The sequence below is a fragment of the Cygnus olor genome, chromosome 13 (genome assembly GCF_009769625.2).
Source record: "Cygnus olor isolate bCygOlo1 chromosome 13, bCygOlo1.pri.v2, whole genome shotgun sequence".
NCBI lineage: Eukaryota > Metazoa > Chordata > Aves > Anseriformes > Anatidae > Cygnus > Cygnus olor.
In genome coordinates, this window is record NC_049181.1 from 17,293,614 (window position 1) to 17,320,294 (window position 26,681).

General features: G+C 42.5%; 1 protein-coding gene and 1 long non-coding RNA gene across 3 annotated transcripts in view; both read right to left on the reverse strand.

The window, feature by feature from the left end:
- Positions 1–733, reverse strand: part of ZDHHC15 (zinc finger DHHC-type palmitoyltransferase 15) — a 28,424-nt gene extending 27,691 nt beyond the window's left edge. The window contains exon 1 of one of the 2 annotated variants that reach the window (XM_040572090.1): positions 551–733. In XM_040572090.1, coding sequence (XP_040428024.1) covers positions 551–668 — 118 coding nt within the window. In that variant the 5' untranslated portion in view covers positions 669–733. The remainder of the gene's footprint in view (positions 1–550) is intronic. The other variant, XM_040572089.1, reaches the window with a different exon arrangement.
- A 4,966-nt stretch (positions 734–5,699) lies between these two features.
- On the reverse strand, positions 5,700–26,118 carry LOC121077161. Its single transcript, XR_005823928.1, has 3 exons — positions 26,000–26,118; positions 12,167–12,230; positions 5,700–5,715 (listed from the first exon to the last, which is right to left on the reverse strand). It is a non-coding gene; the product is annotated as an uncharacterized LOC121077161 (long non-coding RNA).
- Positions 26,119–26,681: the final 563 nt, after the last annotated feature.

Sequence of the window (26,681 nt, forward strand, 5' to 3'; positions counted from 1 at the left end):
TGACTTTGCTCTGCCCAAGAGGCGCCACCTGCTTCTCCCCACAGCCTCCCAAGCTCCCAGCTTTTGTCTCCACCTCTGCCAGACCCTCCTAGGGAAGGCTTTTTGCACCCACACCGCGCCAGGACGTAATAAACAGGATAAAGTTCACAACTTATTATGTGGCTTCATGGCTACGTTAAGCTACAAATTCACCAGCTGCGACCTAAAATTTTATGTCTAAACGTGCTGTTTTCTGTGTTAACGCACCAACTTGGTGAGCGTTCCCCAAGCAACCCTTCCCGAAACACGGGGAACAAACCGCAGCGCCCAGCATCCCCCTGCCTCGCTCCCTGCTTCCCCCGGAGGCCGCAGCGCTACCGGGCGGCGGCGGCAGCTCCCGGGGGACAGGCGACAAGGAGCGGGGGGTTTCCACACACAGACAGACAGACACACAGACACACACCGGGCCCGGAGCTGACAGCCCAGCTTGGCAAGGCTCTGCCCCCCTCGAAGGCCGGGGCCCGCTGAGGGCCGCTCCCTCTCCGCCCTGCCCGCCCCCAGCGCGGCTCACCCAGGCACAGCTCGCAGACGTAGGCGTAGTAGGACCAGAGGACGACGAGGGCGATGATGAGGACGGGCAGCCAGGCGAAGGCCCGCTGGCAGCACCGCAGCCCGCGCGACAAGGCCATGTTCCCCGCCTGAGCAGCCTGGGCGGGCGGCACCGGGCGCTGAGGCACAAGGCGCCCCCTGGCGGCACGGCTGAGGAGTGAGGGGAGCGCCGGTAACGGCCGGGCCCGAGCCTCGGGGCGCTGAGGGACGCGGGCACTGTTGGTGGAGTTACACGAGTCGCCGCACACAGCCTCTTTTTGCCCTAGTTTAAGGCCAGACGAGGAGCCCAGACTGCGATGTCTGCGCACCCGCGCTGAGATGTCCTCGCCCCTGCCAGCAATGCTGCAAGGAGAGCCCCGGGAAGCACAACAGCCTTTTCTAGAATCACAGAAGCATTCAGTTTGGAAAAGACCCTTAACATCAAGCCCAGCCATCAGCTAACTACCAAGTCCAATGCTACACCATGTCCCTAAGCACCACATCCACACACCTCTGAAAGGGGACTCCACCGCCTCCCAGGGCGTCGCCTTCCGATGCCCAACAACCCTCTCTGGGAAGAAATTCTTCCTCATATTCAATCTAAACCTCCCCTGGTGCAACCTGAGGCCGTTGCCTCGTGTCCTATAGCTTGTCACCTGAGAAAAGAGACCGGCACCCTCCTGCTGCAGTCACCTGTCAGGCAGTTGTAGAGAGCAATAAGGTGTCCCCCCAGCCTCCTCTGCCCCAGGCTAAACTCCTCCAGTTCCCTCAGCAGCTCCTTGTACACCTTGTTTTCTTCACACGGCATCCCTGTGGCACTTCATAGGCCTCATACGCTCAGGCGTCGTTCCTCTGTGTTGTGGTGGATGAGTCCTTATACTAAAAGCTCTTCTTATTGGTAATTACACAACTTGTACCTTGTTCATCTTGTTCATCTAGTTTTTCTTGTGGGATACCTTATGCTGACACCACCAACTCTGTATTCTCAGACTTCTCAGCACAAAACCAGGTTACACAGTAACACTAGATTCAAGATAACCTGTGGAACAGAACTAGCATCCCCTCTACAAGCTGATAACATAGCATTTGTTGTAAAAAACAAATACACCATCTCAACTCCCCACACCTCACCCAAGCCTGTTCCACAACCACCTTTGAACTCCCGTAGGAATCTGTCATTTCCACATTCAGTAACGTGTTCTGAATTAATGCTTCGAGTCAATTAAATCCACTGTATTGCCCCTGTTAAGGAAATTAATTTTCTCATCAAGAGAGATTTATCAAATAGAATGTACTGCTGATAAAGCCCTGGTGCAATTTGCCACACTTTCCAGTCACCTCTTTATTTTACTTTTTTCTCCCTTAGAACAGACTGCCTATTGTCGGTATCAAGCTTGCAGTCTGTCTCTATCAAATTTTCCCTCTTTTTGAGTGTAGATACTGCATTTGCCATGCTCCTGCCAAAATCCTAGTTTAAACATCAGTTACAAATCCTTCGACCACACTTGTAGTTTCAAATTTATTTCTTTCAATGTTTTAAGATGGAGATGATCTACAACCTTTGTTAAAGAATTTGATCAGTAATGAGGTGACAGCTACCTTAACCTCCTTCTCTACCCCACTCGGAGTCTATATGGTCATTATTCTTTTCTTGTCCAGGCTACTAAACTTTGTGTTCAGCACAAATCTGAACTTTCTGTGGTCCAGCCTAACCAGCCGTTTGGATAATCCCTACTGTCAAAAATTATTTGAAGAGATCATAATGTTCATTGGTCTGAGCTGCCAGTAACCCTAAACACTGAATCTCAGGCATCCAACTACTGAGATCCACAGTCTAGGTCCTAGCTAAAGTCAGTGGAAAGAGAAATGTCCCCTTCCAGGGCATTCAGGAGGAGATTTGGGACAAACAAACAAGATGTTCTGAGGATTCTGAATCATTTGATGTGAACACCTGCTTGCCTTCTCCTCCTTCCACACACTGCACAGAGCTGAGGAGCCAACAATTTTGCCAGCAATATATTTTCCAACAGTAAAATTTAAAAACAGCTTTTGTGAGCTAAATCTCTACCTTAAGCAACGCGTAGAATCTTTCCTCTCCCAAAATCTCAGAACTACTGATCATATAGATGGGAATCACAGCACGTCCACGGTTCTTTTTCATGCCTGTGTGTTTATGAGGCAGGAAGGCAACCTGTCCAACAGATAGCAGTGGAACTCTGTAAAAGTGAGCAGACATTTTCAGATAATACCTCTGTAAATAAAATTAAGACTATTTTTTTTTGTTCAACAGCCAGTTTCTCTATGTGTTCTAAGATCCACATGGATCGTCTTCAAAATTCTTTTGTTTCATGGGGTTCCAGGGGAGATTTAGTCATATAAACACAAGCTCATCTGAGGTTTGAGATTCCCAAATACAGCTCTTTAAAACAAAAATAATCATGCGACCTTGAAATCTTGCAATTTTTATACCATTTTTTTTTTTTTGCACGTGTATTTCAAATAATAGCTCCCCACTTGAAATTGCCAGCTGGAGTTGCTTAAAACTGGTATAAGCTACCTTGTGCCCTTTTCAGAAATCAACACTAGAAATGTTATTCAAAATAAGTGTTGAATCTGAAGTTGAGTTACAGCCAATTTTACACAGTAAAGAAAGCCGGCTCTGGATGTGCAGCATAATCAGGCTCCATAGCAACTACAACAGCTACAAGTAGCCTGATTAGCAAGAGTGGTTTAGGAAACATGGAATTATCCTAACCCATATTTATATTTAATCTATGAAGTTGCATTCTGACCATGAGCAGTTTTCCAATAATACACACCACACAACTCTTTAAACAGGGAAGCAAACTTCTTTAGAGTTCAAAAAGCTGTGATTTCATCCACCTGCATGACTAGACTATTTAAAACTACTGTCAAAGAATCCAGCAAAAACTAACGAAGATGAAAAAATCAAGTACTAGCAGCTTTAGAGTAATTTAAAAAAGCTTTAAACTTAACTTTTCTACTGCAGAAAACTCTAAAGGACTACATGTACCAATTTCACCAAAATGGCTGTTATTCATACGAGGAAAAGCTCCAGGGAAAACCTACATATGGAAGAAAATCCTTAATTGTGTTGCCCTTTTAAAAGTCATGACTGGAAACTGCAGTTTATATTTTCAGTGTTGAACATGAAACTGAGCACAGACTACAGTAGACATTTCAAAATGACACCCAACTCCAGAAAATCAAAGTCGGGTAAGTTACTTTCACCGCTGTTAATTTCAAAACCTTGCATAAATTTGTAATATATGCAAGCCCTGTAGGTATGTGGAAAGATAGCTAAAAAGCAGTCATAAATAGCAATAAGCCAAAGCTTGTGAAGATCTCACTTTTCAAACTACTTTTGACCTGGTGTGTGTAAAATAAATGCAAAATGTTTGTTACTGTCAGATAGATTTATATCCAGGTATATTATCCATTGCTTATCAGTAATAGAGACATCCAAGAATTTGTGATAATCCATGACCTTAAAATGGAACCAACAACAACCCTGGCTGTCAGCTCAGAGACCCACATTCCCACCTGCCCTGGTGATCTGAAAAGGGCCAGTGGGCCTGAAAGCTGGCCCATTTTATCATTTACTGATGGACCACAGTAACTAGATAAATCTTCCAACGCACGCTAAGACCAATCCTATCTGATCTGGGCTTTACATCAGGAATGCTGCACCCCAGCTTCCGCAGAATAGTTAGACTAGGATTTTTCAGAAAAAAAAATGGAAATGAAACAGCTGATTACAGAGAGGAAAAAAAAAGTGTTGGTCCAGGGCCAGCCCATACAAGCTCTGTAACTGCTAATTAACATCTTGGCTGTTGTCCAGACTGTTGCGTATAGTTACTGCAGCGTGAACCGCAGTTCACATGGTTCACAAAAGCAGGAGCAGCTTTTTGCCATGGCTGGAGATTCCTGGTAGCCTTCATGGTTTGTTGCAAATAGGCTGGGACTCAGCAATTCTGTCCGACTGCTGTTGTATCAAAAAGTTCAAAGGACTAATGGGCCAAGGAGACAGAATTACAGAACACTTTTAAAAAGAAAAATTGCACGCATCTGATCATCTTCAGACTTCAAAAGAGATCCTGTTACTTGTACTGGTGACTTCTCAGAGAGAGTCACATTTTACAAAAGCTTTCCCTTCTCCTTCCCTTTTTTCTAGCTAAGTAGTGGGAGAAGGCTAAAGTTTAATGAGAATTGATTGGTACTAATCTACCAGAAAAATGCGCTTTGCCATATTCAGTAAGAACTCTCCACATGTCCTAAGATGTCATATTTACACATCAATGTCCTCTACTTTCCTGGAAATCCCAGGAAAACCTATTTTTCATTACTTTTGGAAGGACTCTGCAGCTCTGTACTGTGACTTCTGCACTTTATGTGAGTTTGTATATACATACAATGGTCTTACCGTACATTTATCCACATAATAAGATAGCATTATGATACTACCTTGCAGTGGATCAAGTAAATTAAGGAGACTGTTAGAAAGTACTTGCCTAATGTAAATCTGAAAAGTTCTGCTGAAGTGAGTAGCGCTGTGGTTGTACATTCCAGCTTAAGATCTCTCTCTACAGCTCTGGGACAGCAGTCATTTGGACAACTATCCTACCACTAATATTAAAACCAAAGTGGACTGAATCCCCCCACACCCCATAGGTTTCCCAATTTCCTTTGTCTGGCAGGGTAGTATCTGCCCTGCCTTTGAATGGTGTCATTGCTCTGAGTCATCACCAGCTTCCTGCTCTCTCAGATGCCTCAGCCACCACTTCAACATTTACACACAACTTGATGTGGAAATACATGCAGGGTATCCGGAGCACATAACAGAGTCTATCGGCCCAGATTGCAAGCAAAGCCGTTTTGAATATTACAAAACTCGTAATTATCACCAAGTGAAAAAGCAGCCATTTGCAGCAAAATCTGTCTTGTTACTACAAAATGCAGTCATCTTGTCTGTAACTATATAGGAACATATGGTGAACGAGTGCTTACACCATTAGAGGGTGCCGGAGTCCGCGTGATACCGATCTGCATTGCAGGCCATCCAGTTCTGTAGCTGCTTGTTCTCCGTAGGGACAGACAGCGCTCTGATATGGGTCTCAGTGCTGGTGACTACAGAAAGATAAGTCGTAAGAAAGTTTTGAAGGAAAAATCATAAGCTTGTTGTGTCACATTTAGAGCCTTGCCCAAATATCGTTTGAAATATTTTCCCCCCAACTCTTCTCTTCAGATAACCCAGAGAGAGCAGAAATCTTAATAAACATACTTGTGCTACAGGTTTAGCTAGAAAGTCACATGAAGTGCTACAAATGCGACATTCCCTATTTTCTGAGTTCTTCGTTTTGCACCCTAAATAGCATCCTTTTAATAGGACAGTTAATACATACCATTCCATACCTTTTTAAGAGCAAAATACCAAAGCAGATTTAATTCCAGATACCTGCAACAAACCTTTCTTCCCCATCCTCCTTCCTCCCCTGAAATTCTCAAGTGAACCCTAAACTTTTATCACAGACATTTACTATTTGACACTGCGACAATTAAATCTCTGTATTTTTCCAGTATATGGAATCCTTGCCCTGTGTGGAGCCCTCAGAAGAAGGAAAGGGAGGCTGGGGACAAACCCTGGGTACGGACCTATTGTACAGCACTTACAGCAATGCCAAGAGCACAGTGTGCTGCTGCTGCTGCTTTGTTGCTATGCAAATCTTGGACTTCAAAATGGGCATGCACATAATAGTTGCAGCACAGGTAATTTCATAAGGGGAATACAAATAAAAGAAAAGCTTCCTTTTTGGTGGCTTAAATCAGTTAAGTGTCAGTGCGGTTCTCAAAACCAAACCAGAAGCATTTCTCAAGCCAAATGGCTTCACCAATCCTCAGCCATGATGCACACTGAGCAAGCTCCTAAAGTTTCAAAAGAGCATCCCATGGCTTCTTACAATGTGTTGGCCCACATTATCCCAACCAGCAGCCCTACAAATCAGAGCCCAGTTCTCTTCCAGGACGTGCACACAGAAATGGGAACAATGTCATCGAATCTCCAACAGAAGTACAGTCCTTTTGATCCTTGATTCTTACGTTGACCCAGTTCATACGTGAGTACTATAGCAGGACACCAGTTTCTGGCTTCTAAAATAGCTGTATTTTATGGTGTTTATTTTATTTTTTCATTTACATCTTTTTCAATCAACCTCTGGTATCTATTTTCCCTCTCACTGCTGAGCTTTGTAACTAGATAAACACACTTGCAGCCAGTTAATTATTTCCTTATCTTTTAAAAGAAAATATTGTGAAGTTTTGGGTCTTCTGAACACAGTGAAGCTTCAGCAAAACTTTTTTTTTTTTTTTTAACTTAAATCAATGCCATCTTTCACGAATGAGATATAGGCAATGTGTAAACTCACCAGGTTTTGCAAATTGATTGTTTTGCAGATCTTTGGACATGGCAGACACGATTTCAGACCTGCACAGCAGCGCTGACTGTAGGCAGGCAGCATATGCCATGCGTAATGTTTTAATTTCCTGGTAGCAGCAATTCTTACAGGCACAATAGCAGGTTTATTTGTTTTTTCTTCTTCATCAGGTCTTTTATTAACATTCTGTTAGATCTCTTGACTGCACCTGGCCTGTTGGTGACTGAGCATAATGGCATCTTTGCCCTGGGCTCTTGGAGACAGTGCATATGGATAGGAAAGGCAACAGATAATATGGATGCAAATTTCAAATTACTACTTTTGTCCCTGGGGCAGTCAAAAAGGACAAATCTCAAGTAAATAAGGAGAATAGCACAACTGTGTTTTTAGTTCATATTGAAGGTATAGACTTGAATACAGTATTCATGGGCCTTGCGGTATTTCCTTTGCAAAATACAGAATACAAATTTATTTCAGTCTGGGGTAACTACTCTCCTGATGAAAGCTTAGTCCAGGGGCAAATCATCAAGAGCACCATGTTTACCAGCCAAGGCTTAAAGAAGAGCCGGTCACTTGCACAGGGTCGAGATACCAGAAATCCAGCAATGTGGATTTCAAGTCTGATGACCTGATGAGCACACATTAATGATCACTGGCACAGAACACACTGATTTGGACTAATCACTGCAAGGAGCAGTCTATAATGAATTGAAAGGGAGGCATTTTCAACACTCAAGTCAATGTTCTCTTGTCTACAGAACCAGTCACATGAAAAAGGCAACTGTCTTTTTCTATTTATGTTATTTTGTCTTACCGCACTTTTTTTTTTTCCTTCCTCCCTCTCCCCTTTTCATGGTTTCATACTGATAAAGCATCTAGGTATACCACAGAACTGATCTGGTGTGACCCCAGCAGCACACTGGTATTCAACCTATGAAAGTAAAGCACAACCTGAACCTCTGAGCTGGAAAGATTTATCAGGCTTTGCTATTCCTGAGATAGAGCTCTCTTGAACAGTAATGTACATACTTCCCTAGCTAGCTGCCTCACATCTTCCACTGCATTCAAGTACATGATAAATGCCAGTGCTGTAGAAACCTCTCAAACATACTGCTACCTCCTCCACGAACTGCCAAGAGAGGCTTTGTAAGAAAAATGAGTTTCATTTTTAGGTATTTTTTAAAAATCAGTACCATAATTACTGACTTGATGTGTTTTCTTACTCTTTTCTCCATTAATGCATACCCATCTCCTGGAGGAGGCTCCAGCCTCATTTGCATCTGATGTTTCTTCCCAACTTCAGAACATGTGTCAGTCTGGCAATCAGTTTGAAGCAGAATTAATTAAATTAGATTAGCAGAATGAATTCCATAATACCCTGGGAAGTCTGATATTTGTAATCAGCTATGTAGCTATTGCTAGGATAACGGAATTGCTTGTTTTTTTTTTAGAATAAAAAGGTCTACTAAAAAGCTTGCCTTTCTAAAACTACAATTCCAAGGTATACAGAAGTTTAGTTGGTCCTAGAAGCAATTCTGTGGTGCTTTCATATAAATAATATATTAACTATATTAACTCCTGATTCAGAAAATGCATGAAAAAATCCACAAGCATCTACTGATATACCTATCAGATAATTCCTAAAACAAAACATAACATAGCTGATGAATGTTCAGTTCCATGAGCTTTTTCCTCATCTACAAGCTGCATATGCATAGAAAGCATTGCAGACACACAGATGACAAAACCCATCTATTAAGTACCTTAGGATTAGTCTGCATGCCAGGCAGCAACAGATCATCCTCTACAATATAAAAAATACACAACATTGAAATATAAAGGACTCAGTGATGAAGTTTGTGCCACCTTAACTAGATTGACTGGAAAGGACCAAATTTCTGATTCCACCCTCACGTTCTTTTCTCAACTTCCTATCTGTAGTCCCACAGAAAGTACTGAAGAGTTCTAACTTCCTCTCCAGAGCTCAACTGCAATTACTTCTAGAAGGCTTTTTCATCCTTAATTGTCATTTATCCAAGTTATAATTATTTAATCCTTTAATCTTTTTCAAAAGTCAATCATGAGCTCTTCCCTACTGTTTTACTTTTCACAATGTTCAGCCACCTCAGCAGTAACAGATTTACTCCAGCAATAAGTGCGATACGTGCAGGGCATCATTTTCTGGTGGTAACCACCCAGAGGTACCTCTTCCGAACTGTCCTTAGCAGACTCCTTCAGTTAACTGCACTGCTCTTTGGCTCTTCCTCTACACAGTATTCTACTGGATAATTAATTTGAATTATGTTATGAAGATAACGTCCATTTTCTTTATTTTTTTTGCCTTCAATTCCAGTGTACATCTTCTTCACTTTGATTATCTGGATAAAGACTTGGTGGTAGAGAAGCTATGGGTATAGAGAAGTCTATAGCTGATGAAATATCGTTGAAGCAATCAGAAAGAAAGACCACATTATCCACATGGTTTTATTACGGTTTTTCAACTGGCAAAGTGCTGGTGAAAGTCTGCTTGCACTGCAGCTGATTTTCAAAATCATGTTTTAATTCCTAGCAGAGACTATTTCTCTACTCTACACTGGCATACAATCTATCTTAGCTTCAGCCCAAAGTTACAGCAACTTTTGTTCACTGGGATATAACTGAGTCCTGCTGCAGCTTTATGAGAGCAGTCAAGCTGTATCAGTGTTGAATGACCTGTTCACCCTATCATTAATCTCCAAATAAATCTATTCCATCTAAAAACAGAACACGAGAAAATACCTATGATTGTCACCTTTTGTCTTCAGTGTACAAAAAACAAGTGTAGTGGTTAAGCCTGCTGTTGACCGTCCAAGTCATTTTTCTCTTGCCTTATGCAAGCTCTGGCTAGTCTCGATTCTGACTGCTACGGATGTAATGGATGTTGTGAATTATGGCTGATGACCCTGAGAAAAATGCAATTTATTGTCAATTGTCCATTATAATCTGTGGGAAAAACAAAATAATTTTCTTGAAATGTTGTGTGAAAAACAAGTTTTGGCCCAAATTTTTCGGAACATAACATAACCACTAGATTCACTCTTCTCTTGTAATGCCGATGAGCCCCAGGAGTGCTTATAAATATTGGCAGACTGAAGTAGGCAGTATTTTGCCAGTTTTTTCCTGTTGAATTATAGTTAGTGTTTTTAACATAGTGATACATAACAACGCCCTTAATGCTATTCCTTGGAACTTCATCCTGAAATTGTGTTTCAACTCCCTTCAATCCTAGGACACGAAGATCAGCTAGCACTATTGCTGCCAAAAAGTAGTTAATGAACTTGCTGATAGACCCCGAGAAGGGGGTCTGCATTTCAAACAGCTGCACTTCAACTGCAGCAGCAGGAAGAAAACTCATTTTTGTACTTCCAAGTCTTAATCACTTTTGTTCCATGTATATCAATGAGACTGGCTTTAAAGTAGCATTCAAGGTGTCCTGTTTCTGAAATTCTTACCAAAACAGTTTCTGTGTCTCTACCAGGCTCTATTCAGACTGAGATGAATGTGCAAGAAGACAGCTGAAACACACTGTAGACAAATCCTCCTGAGACTTCACATGAGGCTAAGAGCCTGTTGCTTTTCTTTCAATAATTAGCTCATACTCAGTTGATTGTTATGTTGAGATCTAAAATTTCATTTCATCTCAATTGGTATTTGCCTCTATCTGGACACTCTCTAGATTAACGCTGTCACACTATTTCAACAGAAGTCTTGTGAATGAAGAAATGAAATGCAAGCAGGGACACAGAGCTCATTCGTCATCATGGCTATGTTAATTAGAAACTCTGCAGTCTTCCCAATAATGCAGTTTGGGTTATATTTGTCAAATCTGTTCCTGTAGTATCAATGGAAAGTTTGCTTCTTTACAGTTTGTGCTAGGATACCAACATATTTAGGAATGCTTCTAGAGAACCAAATACAGAGTCAGTGGCTACACTGCACCAGGGATGACAGATATATTACCAGTGCATCGAGCATAAGTTTGCGAAATGCTAAATGCTGTGGAAATGGCACAATATCATAACTGGGACTGAAGCATCAAACCTGGCTGGATCCGTAGCACGTTGAATCACGAGTTGTATGTTTAAAGTATCAGACTTCTCAGGGTTGCTGTTTTGCTCAGGACAACAGCCCACACATGGAATATTATCCTGTTTTTCAACCTTTTAGTTTGGTTGAAGTTATTTCTCCTAACAAAACCTTTTCATCCCAAATTGAAACCATGGCTAGCGCGGCCTTCTGAACCACTAATGAGATGTGGCTGTGGGAATCCTCAAGACCAGTAAGTTTGAATCTTGAAAGGTATTTGTGTTTATGTAGTGGAAATATGAGAAAGCATATTTTGACTAATAGTATCACCCTAGAGGGAAACATACTTGTTATAAATATGTTCCATTGCAATTGCTGGAAATCTAACAAGATTGCCATAAACAGGACTTACATCAATGTTTCTGCTTGACCTTTCAGGGAGAATAAAAGTACCTTCTGGGAATGCAAAACAAATGAATTTTTTGGAAACAAAATGAGTAACACAGCCCTTCCTCTTTATAAAATGGAGCTCCGCTATAGCTGCTGCTGCTTAGTAACAGTTCCTCAAAATGATTCATAAAAGCACCAGATGTAAAGGTGCACACGTGTGTTTAACTCCAGGCTCTGATGCGAAACTCAGAAACACTCATGCTGTGGGTATGAGAATTTCAGATTTTAGATGAATAGCATTTTCGAAATGAAAACCATATCCTTCTAGACATGGATAAGCTATGCAATCAACTCCCCTGACATTCTTGTTTCTGCCAGTTGATGTGCTGTTGGAACTGCAATAGCTGTTGCACAGCATTTCCTGGTGCTTCCCTAAAACAGCTAGATTATGCCTTCAATAGCTCTCTTCTACATTTTCTCCTTAGGAGAATATCTTGTCTAGAACAGAAAATCGGCTAGAAATAATGTGATAAAAACCCAGAATTTTGGGGAACTTGGTTAATCTACAAAAATACTATCAGCACCACTGAAGTTGAGTATATTTAATAGGACTAGAAGGGTACTAAGACACTTCATGCCAATAATACTTAGTCCTTCTGTCCACAATTAAATATTATAGTCTGAACCCCTACCCAGCTCAAGCTGCTGAGGGAAGAAACATGAATTCCTCAATGCAACATCCTCTTCATAAAGGATCTTTAAAAGAGAATAAATAATTTAAAGCCAGTTAGAATTTCTGATGCACTTATTGCCCAGCAAACACGAAAACCCCACCGCGTTTCTCTTATATGATTCTATGATTCTTGCAGAGCCCGATAATGCGAAGTGAACAGTTCCCCACGCCGCTCGCAAACCCTCCTGAGTAGACCTCTGCTTGGCAAGGCAGGCTTAAACCCATCCAGGAGCCCTGCCAGAAACAGCACAGACCCAGCGCATTTCTACGTTGGCTCTTCTCCGGTGGCCTCTGCCAACTGGCTCCCGAACCGTGGCGGAGCACAGAGCGAACTCCTTTGCTTAACCCCCTGCCACAACCCGGCAGAGACCAAAGGCTGGCTCCCAGCCTCTCCACAAGAAGATCTCACCTTTCTAAAAAAGCCCTGGAACTAGAGAGTGTGGACTGCACAGCAGCACTCGTGCAAGCGTTAGCAAATACACGCTGTCTGGCTTTTCAGAAGACATCAGTAGATAAAGTTATCCCCACTCACCCCATCCTACACTTCTCCTCTCCTGACTCTCTCTCCACACACCCACGTGTTAAAATTAAGTGGGTCTTAACAGATCCGTAAGTGGGATATACCCAAGTGTTTCCAATTTACCCTCAGTGAACTTGAATGAAAAACATTTGAAAATGAAATTCTTCGTGAAATCTTACAGCCTTGCTACAGCATATGGAGCTAATTTCAAATAGCACTTCGATAATGTCATGATCTGTTAGAAAGTGTTCACCTTATACTGAAGATATTATAAACTTGGTTGCATCACTCAGTATACGTTCATCTTATGATCCATAAGAAAGCTATTTAGCGGGTTGTGAAATACGAACTTTGGCCAGAGCTAATTTAGAAAGCTTGGTGTACTGTGGATGGTGGAGCTCATTTCTTCTGTGAACTCCGTATTATTCAACTGTTCACAGCTAGTAAATTCACATCTAATATGCTGCAAAAGTTATCGGATGAAACCCAGCCTATTGTAATCCCCACATGAAGCAAATAACTGCTGAAAAATTAGTTCCAGCATGCGTAACATATTTTCACAAACAGCATCTGATAAAGGAATTGGCTTTATTAACAACTAACTTACAACTCACACAACAGAGAAAACGCAAAATCTGTTCTCTCTCTCCAGGCCACAGCATTTCTCAAATGCTTACCAGGAAAGAAAAGGGCTTAACTGGAAACAAAAGCATGTACAGACCACATCTCCTGGCGGGCACATAGCTTGGCACAGGCAACACGGCGGTAGAACGATGGTGGAGTAGAAGGGATTTAGTAGAAGGGATTTGCAGGACATGAAACACAGGTGAAAAGGTGCTGGTGCTAATGAAAGCCTTGCTGTAGGGCTGCTGTAAGAGGCATCGACAATGCCGAGGAGGCCATATTCATAAGTTTAGCCAAACTGTTCCTTTCTCTGGATTTAGGAATAATAGGTTTACAGCCTGCTTCTCGAGACAAGGGCCAGAGATTCCTATTGTGAGTCCAACTACCTCTGGGTTCTCCCGAACCCCAACAGGCAGTACTATAACCCAGAGCTGTGCCAGCAACCGGGGCAAATGGCAATGTAAGCACAAATATGTGCTTATCTGGGGCTTTCCCCTCTGCCTCTGTGGGGACAGAGGGTGGTGTGAAGCTGCATGAGTCAGATTCGTGTTCCCCAGAATATCCCCAATTTGCAGGCAGTTCTTAAGAGCCTCTTGACCCCATGTACAACAAACACGGGGTGGCAGAGCCTACAAATCCTTGGATTCTCCCTAGAACAGGGAGCGTTCAGGCACTGTAAACTGGGATACCAGAAGCACTGCCTCAAATCTGGAACAACTCTCAGAAGTCAGCTTCTTTGCTACAGACCAAAATTAGGTCCATTGCTGAATTTGCGAAGCCTGATTCCTGTGTAATACCCGAGACATCACCTGAAGTCCCGAGTGTGACAGCAACCCTACTGTGGTTTCCCTTCAGCAAGTTTCCAACAAATAAATGAGCAAACAGTAACAACTGCAAGGTTCCAATATGATGCACCAGAAAGGATGCTCAAGCGCAGATCTAATAGAAACCAGCCTATTCAGAACAGGAAGCTCAAGCAGATTTTTGGGGCTGAAGTGTTACAGAAATGCCCACTGCTGGCAGTGATTGCTCCAAGCACTGAGGAGCCCACTGACTAGTTGAAATGAAAGGCTCTGGGTGCATGAGAGCTAACATGAGAACAAGCACTAAACTATAACCACAAATCTCATTCACTAAGTGCTGAGTCCTGGGAACCTCACTCACTTTTTGCTCTCGAATTCACAAACTCCCACTACCATTAGAGACAGCTGAAATAAGAATTAAGAAAGGTCTTTCAGGATTTAGCCTAAGAAAATCAGCGTTACACCTTCTACTAGGGACAACCTCACACACCAGAGGTGGTGGTAGAGATTTTGGTCAGTCGGGATAGATTTTCTTCTTTCCCCCTTCCCGCTTCTCCCAGCGGGCAGCAATGCTTCTCCCTAACAGCCCCAGGGGTTCTCAGGTACTAAGGGGGGGATCAGCCCCTTTCCTCTGCCTCATTTCTCCAGCAGCAATTCCTCAGCCTCTGAAGTCTGTCATCTTCTGTTGCCAAAGAGAAAGGAATGACAAAAGCATTCAAAGGAAAAAAAAAACAGAGAAATCCCAAGCCTCGTGTGTGACATAAAGAAAACAATTCACATGATCTTTATTTTTGTAACCCTCGTCCTCCTCTCACCCCCATGCCTGTTGTTATCACTCAGCATGTTATTGTTATTACTTTAAATTTGTTTTTAAAAGTGCCTACCCAGTGCTGGAGGTGCTTGAATACACATTGAAAATATACAAAACATATGTCTAACTTAGACCTTATGTTCCCTGGGGAAGGGCTCGTATCCTCTGTAGTACACTCAGCACACTTATGGCATGAACAAATTATAAACAATAATAATAAAGAATAACTTGTGCCTATTTATCTGTTTGGTCTATGAAACTGATCTGTCAGTGACCCTGAAAACTCTCAGTGACACACACTGCGGTTGAGTTAAAACCAAGCTGCTCTTTCCAGCTTTTTTTTTTCCGAATAGCTTGAGTCAAAATCCCAGGGTAGGTGACACAGAGCGACCCTCCTGCTTTTGATGTGAATGGGAAAGGATTTGTCTTTTTGTATCAAAGCTAGCTGGGAAGAGGAGGTGGGTGGCCATGAAAGGGAAAAGCCATGAAATTACCTCCATTGGTTTATAAGAAACAGCCATTCGATAGGATTTTGGGAGGGGGAAACCTTCTGAAAAATGTGCTCGTGTGATTCCTCTAGAGGCCAGCACATCTGAGCCAAGCACTCGTATCAAGCGAGGGGGGGCAGGAGAAGTTCTTCACTTAATTGAGAACACACTTGTTTGCAGAGTTCAATGTCGGGAACTCCAACATTGTTTTTAAAAGACAGAGTATTGTGTAGGTGTCGGAATTCAGAAGAGGCAAAACAAAAGCGGATGGAAAAAGGCAGCTGTGATGATTTAACTCTCCGAACACCTTCAGCCGTTTCCCTTCCTGTGCCCCACCAACTGGACCTTGCTCTTCTCTCTTGGCTGCTGCTAAGGGGAACGATCCTGTCTTCCCTGACCCTCTCTGGCGTGTTTTCCCTCCAGCCACCCCATCCTGCCCACACCCGGCTTACCGCACCTTGCCGCCTCCCTGCCTGCTGCTGCCAAGCCGAAGCACAGCTCCCCACATGCCGTACCCGTTCCTCCTTGCACCGGCCCTGGCTCGAGGGAGAAGGCAAGGACTGGTGCCACCAGAAGGATTCCTGGCAGAGCTGTCGGTCTGCAAAGGAGGAGAAGTTTCTGGTGGGTGACATTCAGGTCAATGGTTGGACGCTGCCTTGGCAGGCAGGAGCCAGACTTTCCTAAACAGACATTTCTGGCATCACAAGACCCTTATCGTTTATACGGTTCTTGTGAGCTTAATTAGGAATCAGCTGTGCTTCACCCGGCCAAACCCAAGTGGGATCTTCTCGCTGCGCAGAGCCTACAGCCTCCATCCCTCATGTTCTGTCTTTGGGAACTTCTGAACACAGAAGTCAAATGACATGCCTATGTCTGCTGAGTACTTCTGCCAACTCCAGCTGAATACAACACACCACAAGATACATCACTAAAAAAAAAATCCTTTAAAATCCTGATTGCTTTTCATTATGAGGGCAGAGATTCTATATATTAGTGGGAGTCCTGTCAAAACACAGGCAAACCAGAGAAAGGCTGAAGATAATGAGGAACTTCAGATGCTTCAGAATTCAATTACTCCTGGTCCGATGCACTAACAGTTTTGTATTCCTGCTTTAGAGGCAGACAAATGAAGAGAAGGTAGTGTTACATAAATCAGGTCAACCTTACCTAAATATCACTTTTATCTGCTAGATGATGCAGTCCCTTTAAATTCGATGAAGAATTTGAACAGAGTAAAAATATTGTGAGTCTTTTTCCTCAAAGGCTGAAATATTTCTAGGCCAAATCAATAAACTAATTGACCTCTGTTAAGGTAATGAACTAGGATTAATATTTTAGGTAGAAATAACCGGTAGTCACCGAAAGCCACTTACAATGCTTGAGACTAGGTATGGTTGAAGCAGCTGAACTTGTGCAGCAACCACCACCTAGTTCTGATCAAAACGTCCTCTATCATATTTATTTTTCTAAAATATGTAATGAGCCTGTTTGGCAGTTACTTTCTCTTTACAGAAAGAAAGCAATCGGTCATCACAGCTGACCTGACAGCAGAACAGGGACATGACACTTCTGACTTAAAGATAATGGAGAGACAAGCAGGTACCAGTATGCAAAAGGAGTAAGAAAACCCTGCAAGGCAGAATGCCAGATTCAGGCTGATGTAAATGTATCCTTCTGCATGACTCCTTTTATCTCAGCCTTTACGTCTTGGTTGCCTTTACAACAGTAAACACGGCTCCTCCTTCCCATCATCATCATATAGTTAAATCGATGTACCAGCTCGATTGTATCAGGGGAGTTCTGCCAGAAGAAAAAAACTGGGAAGAGACGTTCTGAATGTGAAAATAATTAGCACAGTTTTATATAATAAATTAAATGACTATAGCTCTTGAAAGTCACAGTTAAAAGGTGACCTAGCAAAAATTCTAAGCGCTCAGAGGGAGTAAAATTTTACTTGCAAGAACACTGAAGGGCAAGAAAGTTTCAATCGCTCTATTTTAATCACACTGCTTAAATCACAACAGGTAACTGGCGCTGTATCATAAACAAATGCTTCTGGCATAAACACATTTTATTGTACGGTGCATGTGCTTCGTGCCAACTCAAGGCAGGCAGAATATATTGCCTCTGAAAACCAATTTAATTCAATTATTATAACAATATTAAAGTGTCTCTTACCATTACAAGAATTATTTTATCTTCAATATTGATGCACAGGAAAGCAGGGGAGATACTGTGTTACCCCAAAAAGGTGTGTTACAACTTGCTTTCACATAACGTCATAGCGATATTTAGAAATAAAAAGACGTATCACAAGTTTCTGACATAAATATTAATCACTACAGAAATCCCAATAGCATGGATAAAGGGTTCAGTTATTTAGTTAAATGCAGTTTCTGGTATTATCTTGTGGTTGGCTTGGTTTGGAATCAAATTCACGTTTCAAACTAAAAAACCCTTAAGTTAAGCGCAAAGGTTGACATGTTTGCCCATCTCTTTCAGCCAGTAATTTACATTTTCTCAGTATAAGGGCCAGAGTGGAAACGAGTTCTCTGATTTTTTCAGACTTCATTTAAAAGCAGGAAACATCTTGCAATATTTGTAGGCAGCTCAGTAATATTTAGCAGAATTGCCAGCTTCCACCATTGCATTAAAATCCTGGAAAAAATTAGGAAGAAATTGCACATCATATGATTGCGTGTGCTCAGGTATAACAATCAGGTATGGGTATAGCTCACACTAACATTTATTAAGAGACTGTCAGTGTAACCAGACTACGGAGAGAGAGGTTAAAATAAAAACTTAATCCAAACTTGTGGTATTTCAGTTTTGAATTTTTCATTCCCTTAGGGGTGAGGCTGAAGGATATGGAATCTGGATCTAGTTCCTAATTTTGTGGCTTGTTCTCTTTTCCAGTTCCCGCAGAAACATGTTCATCAAGATCTCCTGACATTTCTCTGCATTTTTTTATTTCTTTCAATGATAATTTGAAGCAAGCCCTGCCCTTTTCCACATAACCTTGTGCTTTTTACATGACTGCAGCATGTAAACACTAAAAAAATGCAAGCATAGCAACTCTGTGAAATACATAGAAACAGATTCGAACAGACCAGCCTTTTCCACATTTTTATAGGAGCTGCACAGACCTGGGAACGCAGATGCAAAGCAAAGCAGAGTTGCACATAAACCAGAGCCCCGGATAAACAGACTGGCTGTGACTGCATGGACTGACAAAGATGAAGGAATAGGAAATTTTGGTCCTGGCCTGCCAGTGAATCATTTCACTGCAGTGGGTGTGTTACAATGCCATGTATTATCATCACAGTTGCTTGTCTTGGGAACGCAGATAAAAGCTTCAAAGAAATGCGTAGTTTGACTGATTTAAAAGATTAACAGTGCTTTAAAAATTGTCCAAATAAATGGAAAATAGGGACTAAAAAATAGGCTCACGTCCAAAAGATGAAATCAAAGCCCTGATACCTTTTATGATTGTCTCATCATAGCTAATAAAATTTCCATAATTATCTGAGGACACTGAAGCCTTTTATCTACGATGAGTGACAGAGCATTGTGTGTCTTGAGTTACCAATATAAATACAATACATGCCTGTGACAGCATCTCAAGAAACAAAAATAAACAGTGATCCAATTACAGATGAATACTAGCATAATCCCAAAATTGCTGTTTCCCTTTCCTTGCTCTACACCTTCCCAACCTCCAAATGACCACTGAGCTGCTTGCTTTCTCCTGTGCGCTTCAATAGATGGCTATTTTAGCCCAAGGTTCGCCAGAAAGTGGGGCCCAAAATACCTTTTTCTTTTGTTGTTGTTTAATCACTGAAAGTAGCCTCATCATTTAATCAAAAGCCTCTGCTTTAATCAGTGATCTCCTTCCACTCTAGGCTTACAAGGAACAGAAAGCATTCTTCTGTAACATGCCTCTTTGCTCCTGAAAAATGAGGGATTGTGTAGACATTGAAGGCTGAAACTCTCCCAATTTGCCCCAAGGGATGCCAAGTGCAGCTCAGAGAAGTACAAAGGGAACCTGTTCTCATTACTTTTCAACTGTGGCCCTACTTAAATTGCCATGGGGGTTTCACATTTCATTCTCCTAAGGTTACTGTCTCAGGCTTCTCTGTAGAAAACATTAAGGACGTAGGCCCTGCTTTAAACTGACTTCCCTGGGAATAAGATTGGGCCCGTAATCTCACAGTAACTAACGACTCACATGTTTGCTATTGTCTGTATTTCATGCATGAATCAACCGGCTAGATATTCAGAAAGAACTCCTAATTTAATCTGTTCATATATACACACAAACACACGCACGGCACACACAGGGAATGGAAAGAAGGTAAGATAAAACAAAAGCAGTGCTTTGTGCTTCACAGAGACTTCACAACTGAAAAATTCACATTCTTTTTAGACATTTGATTAAAAATCTCTCTCCAATCTTGGTGGCACAAGCCAGTAATAGATATTATGCAGGAGGATCACTTGATCTACCATTGAAATGCTGCCACCGCAGAGTGGAACACAGCATCTGTTTTACACATTATAATGGTTTGGGACATGAAATGAAAGTTCTTATAGCCACCTGAAGCTGTAAAGGAAAATGTAGGTAAAAGGAATTTTAATTAGCTGAATCACTGCAGCAAGAGCCCTGGGAATGCCAATGAATAAAGCAGGTAAGGGCCTATTGCTAATGTTTTGACTCTTCTGACAAGCCCCTAAATCATTTTATATTGCCTCTAAAAGATGTTCTCACTTACCTCAGCTTAAATCAAGACTAAGTCCACTAAAGTTGCAGAATTATGCCAGATTTAAACAGGGGCAACGACAACAGCACTGTATCTGGCAAGTGCAGCACATATTACAGCTATCAGCTGCATCCCAACTGCAGTTAAGGCACCCCGGCACTGTGCTGCACTCTCCTACGGCCAGTGCAGCACAAAATATAAAACAGAAAGACAATTCCAGCCCAGGGAGCAACAGCAATTTCAGGGTACGTCTGCACAGACAGGTGCAGGCAGGGGAGAGCTCTCCAGGCCTGTGTGGCTCTGTGGGCAGGCGGCCACGCTGCCTGGGCTGCAGCCAGCTCCGGGGCCGGGCAGAGCTCGCGTCTGCATCGCCCAGCCCGAGAGTTTTGGGGGGGGGGCATGTTTGCTGACAGTGGTTAAGAACTGAAGCACAAGGGTACTGTTTATCAACTTACATTAATTGCAGCTCTGAAGGACGATTGACTGAATGAACTAGGAGGCCTTTTCTGTTTTCTTTGCAGAATCTTATTTAACAGTCTGTGAAAGAGAAAGAAAAAAAAAGAGTACTGATTTTCAAGGGTGGGTAAAGTGCACGTACTCTCGTCTCCCCTCCTCACCTCCCTCCTCTTTCAGACCCACTCCTCCCCCGAACATCCTGATCCTCTAACAGATCCCGTAACTCCAGTTGGAAACGGCTGCTGCTTCCAGCATGCAAGAAGATGAAGAAAAACTTACACCACAGCCCGCTCTGTCACAGTGAGAAGACAATAAATTGTGGATGGGGTGATCTGAGAAGTGTAATATGGTTTCCAACAAATTCAGCTAGATCCCTGGGTTCTCACTGGCACTCGCAACGTGCAATAGCCAAATAAACAGAATATTGCCAACACGTCCTCTCACCCAGCAGATGTGCAGTTCTTGTTCTTAGTGCTGGTGAAGATACAATATAATACATGTGCAGAAGATGACTACAATTTAATTTACACCAGTTGTACTAGAGAAACATAAGCCATCACACAGAGCTGAAATCATGTGGATGGTGCCATCTGTATGTAATTGTTAGGGTTACGTTTTCCATTACATTTTCTTCTGGAAGAAGGCGAGGATATACAACTGGGTAGCAATCATAACAATCAGGCCTTACAAAATATCAGTCAGAAATCACACTTTCGTTTGCTAAAGGGGTGATTTGCATTTCATTCTGACACATACAAATGGTCTATTTCTAAACAATGTCACAGAAAATTATATGAAATTAAATTTTTATTCCAAATATTGTAAAGCAATAGGCCAAACAGATGGACAGGTATGGCATTACTTCATCTGTGGCATGCTAAGCTTGGCTAAGGGCCTACGCAGCACAAATGTTTCAGCAGTCCTTAGGGGTTAACAGGCATTACATCCAGCGAGGCCCAGAAATTAAAAGATCTGGCAATTGTTGCTTTTTCTTTTAACCCTGGAAGAGGCTGCTAGACTGGGAAAGCAGCTAAGATTAATCAGCTTGCCGTTTTTAAAGGAAAACTTAAGCAGATTTAATTGAGACAACTGTAAAACAAACCAGAATATGTTAAGCCTGAAGTTATTTAATTTGTTGCATTTGTTTTCTTGGAAAGTGAGTATGTAACAAGACCCCAAGTAATCCTCATAGATCTAAGAATATTTTGGGGTATATGGAAAAAAGACAGCAAACAGTAACAGCATAATTTGGTGAATGCTTAAAATTAAGTTTGTGCGCAAAGACTGGCAGACAGTCCCACAGATTCAGGTAAATACGCAAAGCTTCAGACAGGCGGATCCTTCTCTGCCAAGTCTTATCTTGCATCTTTCTAATGGAATCACTAATAGTTTACAACTAGGAGCCGAGGGTGCACCACCTTCCTCTGCCCACCCCGTGCGTGCCCCTGGTCAGCTCCCTCGCACGCCGACATACCTGGCTGCAGGGCTGAGCCCTGAGCCCCAGCAGGGATAAGAGGGGATGGGGAAGCCTGGCACTAAGCAGGCTGTTTGAGTGGAGATCACAGGATGCTACCCCGAGGCACCGAGTTCCTTGGGTCTCTGGTAAGGACTAACCAGGGACAGAGTATTTTCCTTCCAGAGCCCACGATGGCATCAGCTCCTGCAGGGAGTCCTACACAGGGCGCTGTAGCTGGAGAGAGAGAAATGGCTTTGATTTGAAACACACTTTTGCTGTGTATATTTATCTAACAGTTCTGAGGTATGCCAACAGAGCCAATTATTTGACATTTCCCTCCAAAGTTTGCCCAGGTTTTGTGAGGACAATTTTTTTTTTGTTGTTAATCCTGCGAAACCTCAGATTTGCATATACTATTTGCATTCCTAGCCAGAAAAGAAGAAAGGGGATAACCAGCCAACTGCACAAACCATGCACTGCAAAATGGTCTGTGCCATTTCACATCGACACTTGGACAGCCCAGAACAGGGATTAATTTCTTTGAAACTTTGACCCTCAGCAATCCCCTATGGATCTGGAAATACAAACACTGCAGGAAAGAGAAGTTCTGCAAAGCACTTGCTCGTCCAAAATGACAACATACCTGTCGGAATAAGGCCCTCTGACATTTTTCAAGATGAGCACTGCAGCCAACATGCACTTCTACCAAGAAATAGCTAGAAAAACCTACGTTAAACAGTTTTACCAGCATTCACCCATCCATCATTCTGTGGAACAAAACCTCTGGCAAAACTGCTGCAGCCCAAGACTTTGATGGATAGGGACTGGATGCCCTTCCAGGGAAATCAAAGAACTTCAGCTTAATTGTTTTAACTGTTAAAAGCAGCAGTTTTAGCAATGATGCTTGTGAGATGCTACAGAAAAAACAGTTTTTGTTATAGTTAGGTTACAATGTTTTAAAAACCCTTCTAGGCCTGTATATATACGTTAAATAAAATTCAGGTCCACAGAATGCAAGGGTTAAGCCTCTGTCCCCTTCATGTTAAAGTGTTAAATGTTTCCAGAGAGGCTGGAACTATGACTGGGCAGTGCATACTTAAAGCTAACTGGCAAAGAAGTGTTGCTTTAGGCTTAGAAGCGCTGTCTTTTCGCTTCTGGGACCTGGGTCTGTTCCAGCTTAATCCAACTACAAATTGCTGTCTTGAAAAGCCTGCAGCTTCTTTTCAATGCTTCCCACCCCCCTGCCTTGTAGAGTATAATTACCCAGCAATTAACATTCTTGTTTACCAGTGGTGATTTCGGAGTTGTGTCAGTACGTGTGTGTTTATGTAAGAGATAGAGCCTTTATTAAAAGCTACATGAACTGACCCAAAGCTCTTGGGAAGGATAAGACAAATTGGTGAGGAAAACTGAAAGATCTTAATGATCCAAAGGGGAGTTGAGTATTAAGACAAAACACAAAAATAAAATATCTAATTTGTTTTTGCTTCATTTCTTTGAAAGACCTACCACAGAGTTGTTTCCCCTACCTGATGTAAATCATTGCTTCTGCAACATCCAGTCATTCAAAGGCTGTTGTATTAGAATAGCTGCAGGATGATAAAGTACTCTGGAGATTTGTACTCTGGAGACTCAGTTTACAGAAAGAGAAATTAGACCTATCCTGCCAGAAGAGTGACTCAGCCTAATGTGCTAGTTTATAGGCTGCCCTGGCCTTGAAAATCATGGTTCAAGGCTTGGCAGCGAGGTCCAGGTGAACATCGCGTACTTCACGTGGAGCATCGAGTTTCTGGGGCTTTGGCTGCCTGATACACATGCTTGGAGAGAGGTGCTACTGCACGCTCAATTACACGGTCTCACTGCCTGAAGCAGCAAACCCCATCTGCTGAGTTTCTGTGTAGCGAGGTGCATTCATTCAGTAGCAGAAGATGCCCTTCAGAAATAACCACAGACTTTAACAAGATGCGAGGTTTTCCAGGAGTGTTACCCTCCAGTCTGCAAGAGGACCTGAGAAAGCACAGGACCACTGCCGGATGGGGTGCAGCGCAGGATGAGGCTGTCTCTAACACATATCAAGCTTAAAAGAGGCAGGCTGGCTGCATGACTCTCTGCTCCATAGACAACCAGGATAACGTGACGAGGGCGCTGGTGTGAATCCCAGAGGAACTGACCGGTGGCTGCTTGGCATTCTGAGCCTGCTGAGGAAGTCTGGCCGTAACCTCTCGTTGGGAACCAGTGAAACATTTGTACATGCTGGTGAAAGGCCAGATGCTGTGGCGCGCAAAGCAGCTCTATTGATGCTGGTGGCACACTTGCAAACCTGTGTTCCCACTGTGACCACTGGTTCATCTATTTTCTGTCATCTAAGACACTCAGATGTGCCCTCTGCTCGTATCTCAGCATCTGCTGCATGCTGGTATGGCCACTTCTCTGTCAGGAGGAGAAACGGGCAGTGACAGAAGGGAATTCTCAAATGAACAAGTAGAAGGTGAAGAAGGAACATATATTCTTTTCTTCTTTGCCACTTTATATCTGCCACTTACTGAAACTCCTCATATCACACTGCTTGTCTTTCAAATAACGAACTGAAAGGTTAATGAAACCATTTTAAGAACATGGTGATAATTTTCCTTCTGTAATAGTTTCTACCTTCATTTCTCTTTCTCCTTTCCGTAGAATCTCAGTAACTGAGAGCCCAGTGCTCGATGATGACTGAAGAAAGAGGGAGTAAATCCAGTAACATATGAGTGAAGACAGCACACATAGTACCTGGAATTAGCATCCAAACAGCTCCACACAGCCCACTGATGGTCCAGCTACCTGAAAAAGCATTCTGCAGCTCTCCTGTGGAGCTACATTACCCTCACAGTATTTTCAATAGGTAGTGTAACATTAAAAGCATTTGTAGCAGTCTAAAAGAAATGCTGAGCTCTGACAACAGCCCACTCTTGCAAGAAGAAAGTACCACTGATAAGAATGGAGTTAAAAGAGCAATGATGGAAGAACTTTTGCAGCTTGCTAGCCAGTTCAAAGCTGTTTAAGGCTTGTTTGCTGGCTTTGGCAGAATAAAAGCAACCTGGTATCAACCTGCATTCTTCCCACTAACAGTTCCTCCCTTTTCTACAGTTGACTTTGCAAGTGTTGTTGCAAATGAAGCATGTAAGGGTATTTATCAGAAGGACGTTTCCTTTGCTTAACCCCTGCTGGATGTAGGGGCCCACAGAAATTCATTCGTATCTTCCAGTGCCTGGCGTCTAGTAGCTATTCTGACTCTTTCCTCTAAAAAGATAGGCAACGTGCCTATAAAATGTACTCGATGTAACCTTGCTGTAATAAACAGTGTGTCACAACCAGCTACCAGCAACTGCAGAGCACCTCAGTGACACTGCAATGCTAGAAGGACATGAAAGTTAGTTCAGCTGCTTTATTTAAAAATCAATGCTGGTGGCAAAGCTACATTTAACAGCTACCTGTTCTTGCAGGTGGTCAGAGACTGCCCCAGACAGAGGTAACGCAAGGTCTGTTTCACCTTCCCACCAGCCCCTGCCACCCCCTGCCACCTTGGGGGCAGCAGTGGAGTGCTCTCACCTTTGGGATCTGCAGCCTTCAGCATATCTCAACAATCTGCTCATGTTTTCCTTTAACTCCTTTCTTCCTGGAGGCCTAGGAACACCTCTACTTCTGCCCCTACTTCTGGAAAAGGAAATAATCAATTGGACTTCAACGAACTGAAGAAGCAATTTCAATAGAAAGTCGAAGAGAAATTTGTAATTTCTCTGAGGTATTCATTAACGCTGTTTTTCCTGTTTTCCTTCTTTTTCTCCTTGCCCATCAGCTAGGCACAGGTCCACCAGTAAGGACTATTTAAACTCACCTGAGCAAAGCTCCGTAAACCCTGGCGAGGCAGCAGCAGGACAGTAACTGCCCGACCCAGGCCCCTTCAGCTGGAGTCACAGGTCAAACCAGCAGGTGCTGAACCTCCCTCTGATGACAATTAATGCCAACACAGAGCTGGTGACCTGTTTTACAATCATAGAGCACATTATCAGTAACAGCACTTATATTAAATTTTCAGTATTCCAGGAAGAAAACCAATTCTGATCGCTTTAATGCATGACAAAAAAAATAATAAGGCAAAATAAGAGAAAGAAAAAGTAATCTGTTAAAGCCTGCTTCAACACCCTTTGCTCACATTGGATATGGCTCATTTGCAGGAACGCTTCAAATGCTTAAACAGTCAGATTGTAAAGCCTTTTACAAAGTTTAAATCTTTCCAAATTTTTTTGTGAGTTTGCTACAAGTTTAGAATTAAGCTGTGCTTTATGCTGACATTGAAGAGTTACTACAGATTTACAAGTCCACAGGAATTCCTTCATCCCTTATTAATTTTACTTGTCTTAAAGCACTACCAAAGCTGAGTTCTGGGTGATAACATGTTTATCTAGAGCTTAGTTTGGGATTTGAGGCATAAGATTATCTGTCTTCAGGCATGGAGGCATAAAGAAGGCTCTGAAGAAGATACTTTGCTCCACTCAGTCAGGTCATAAACTAAGGTA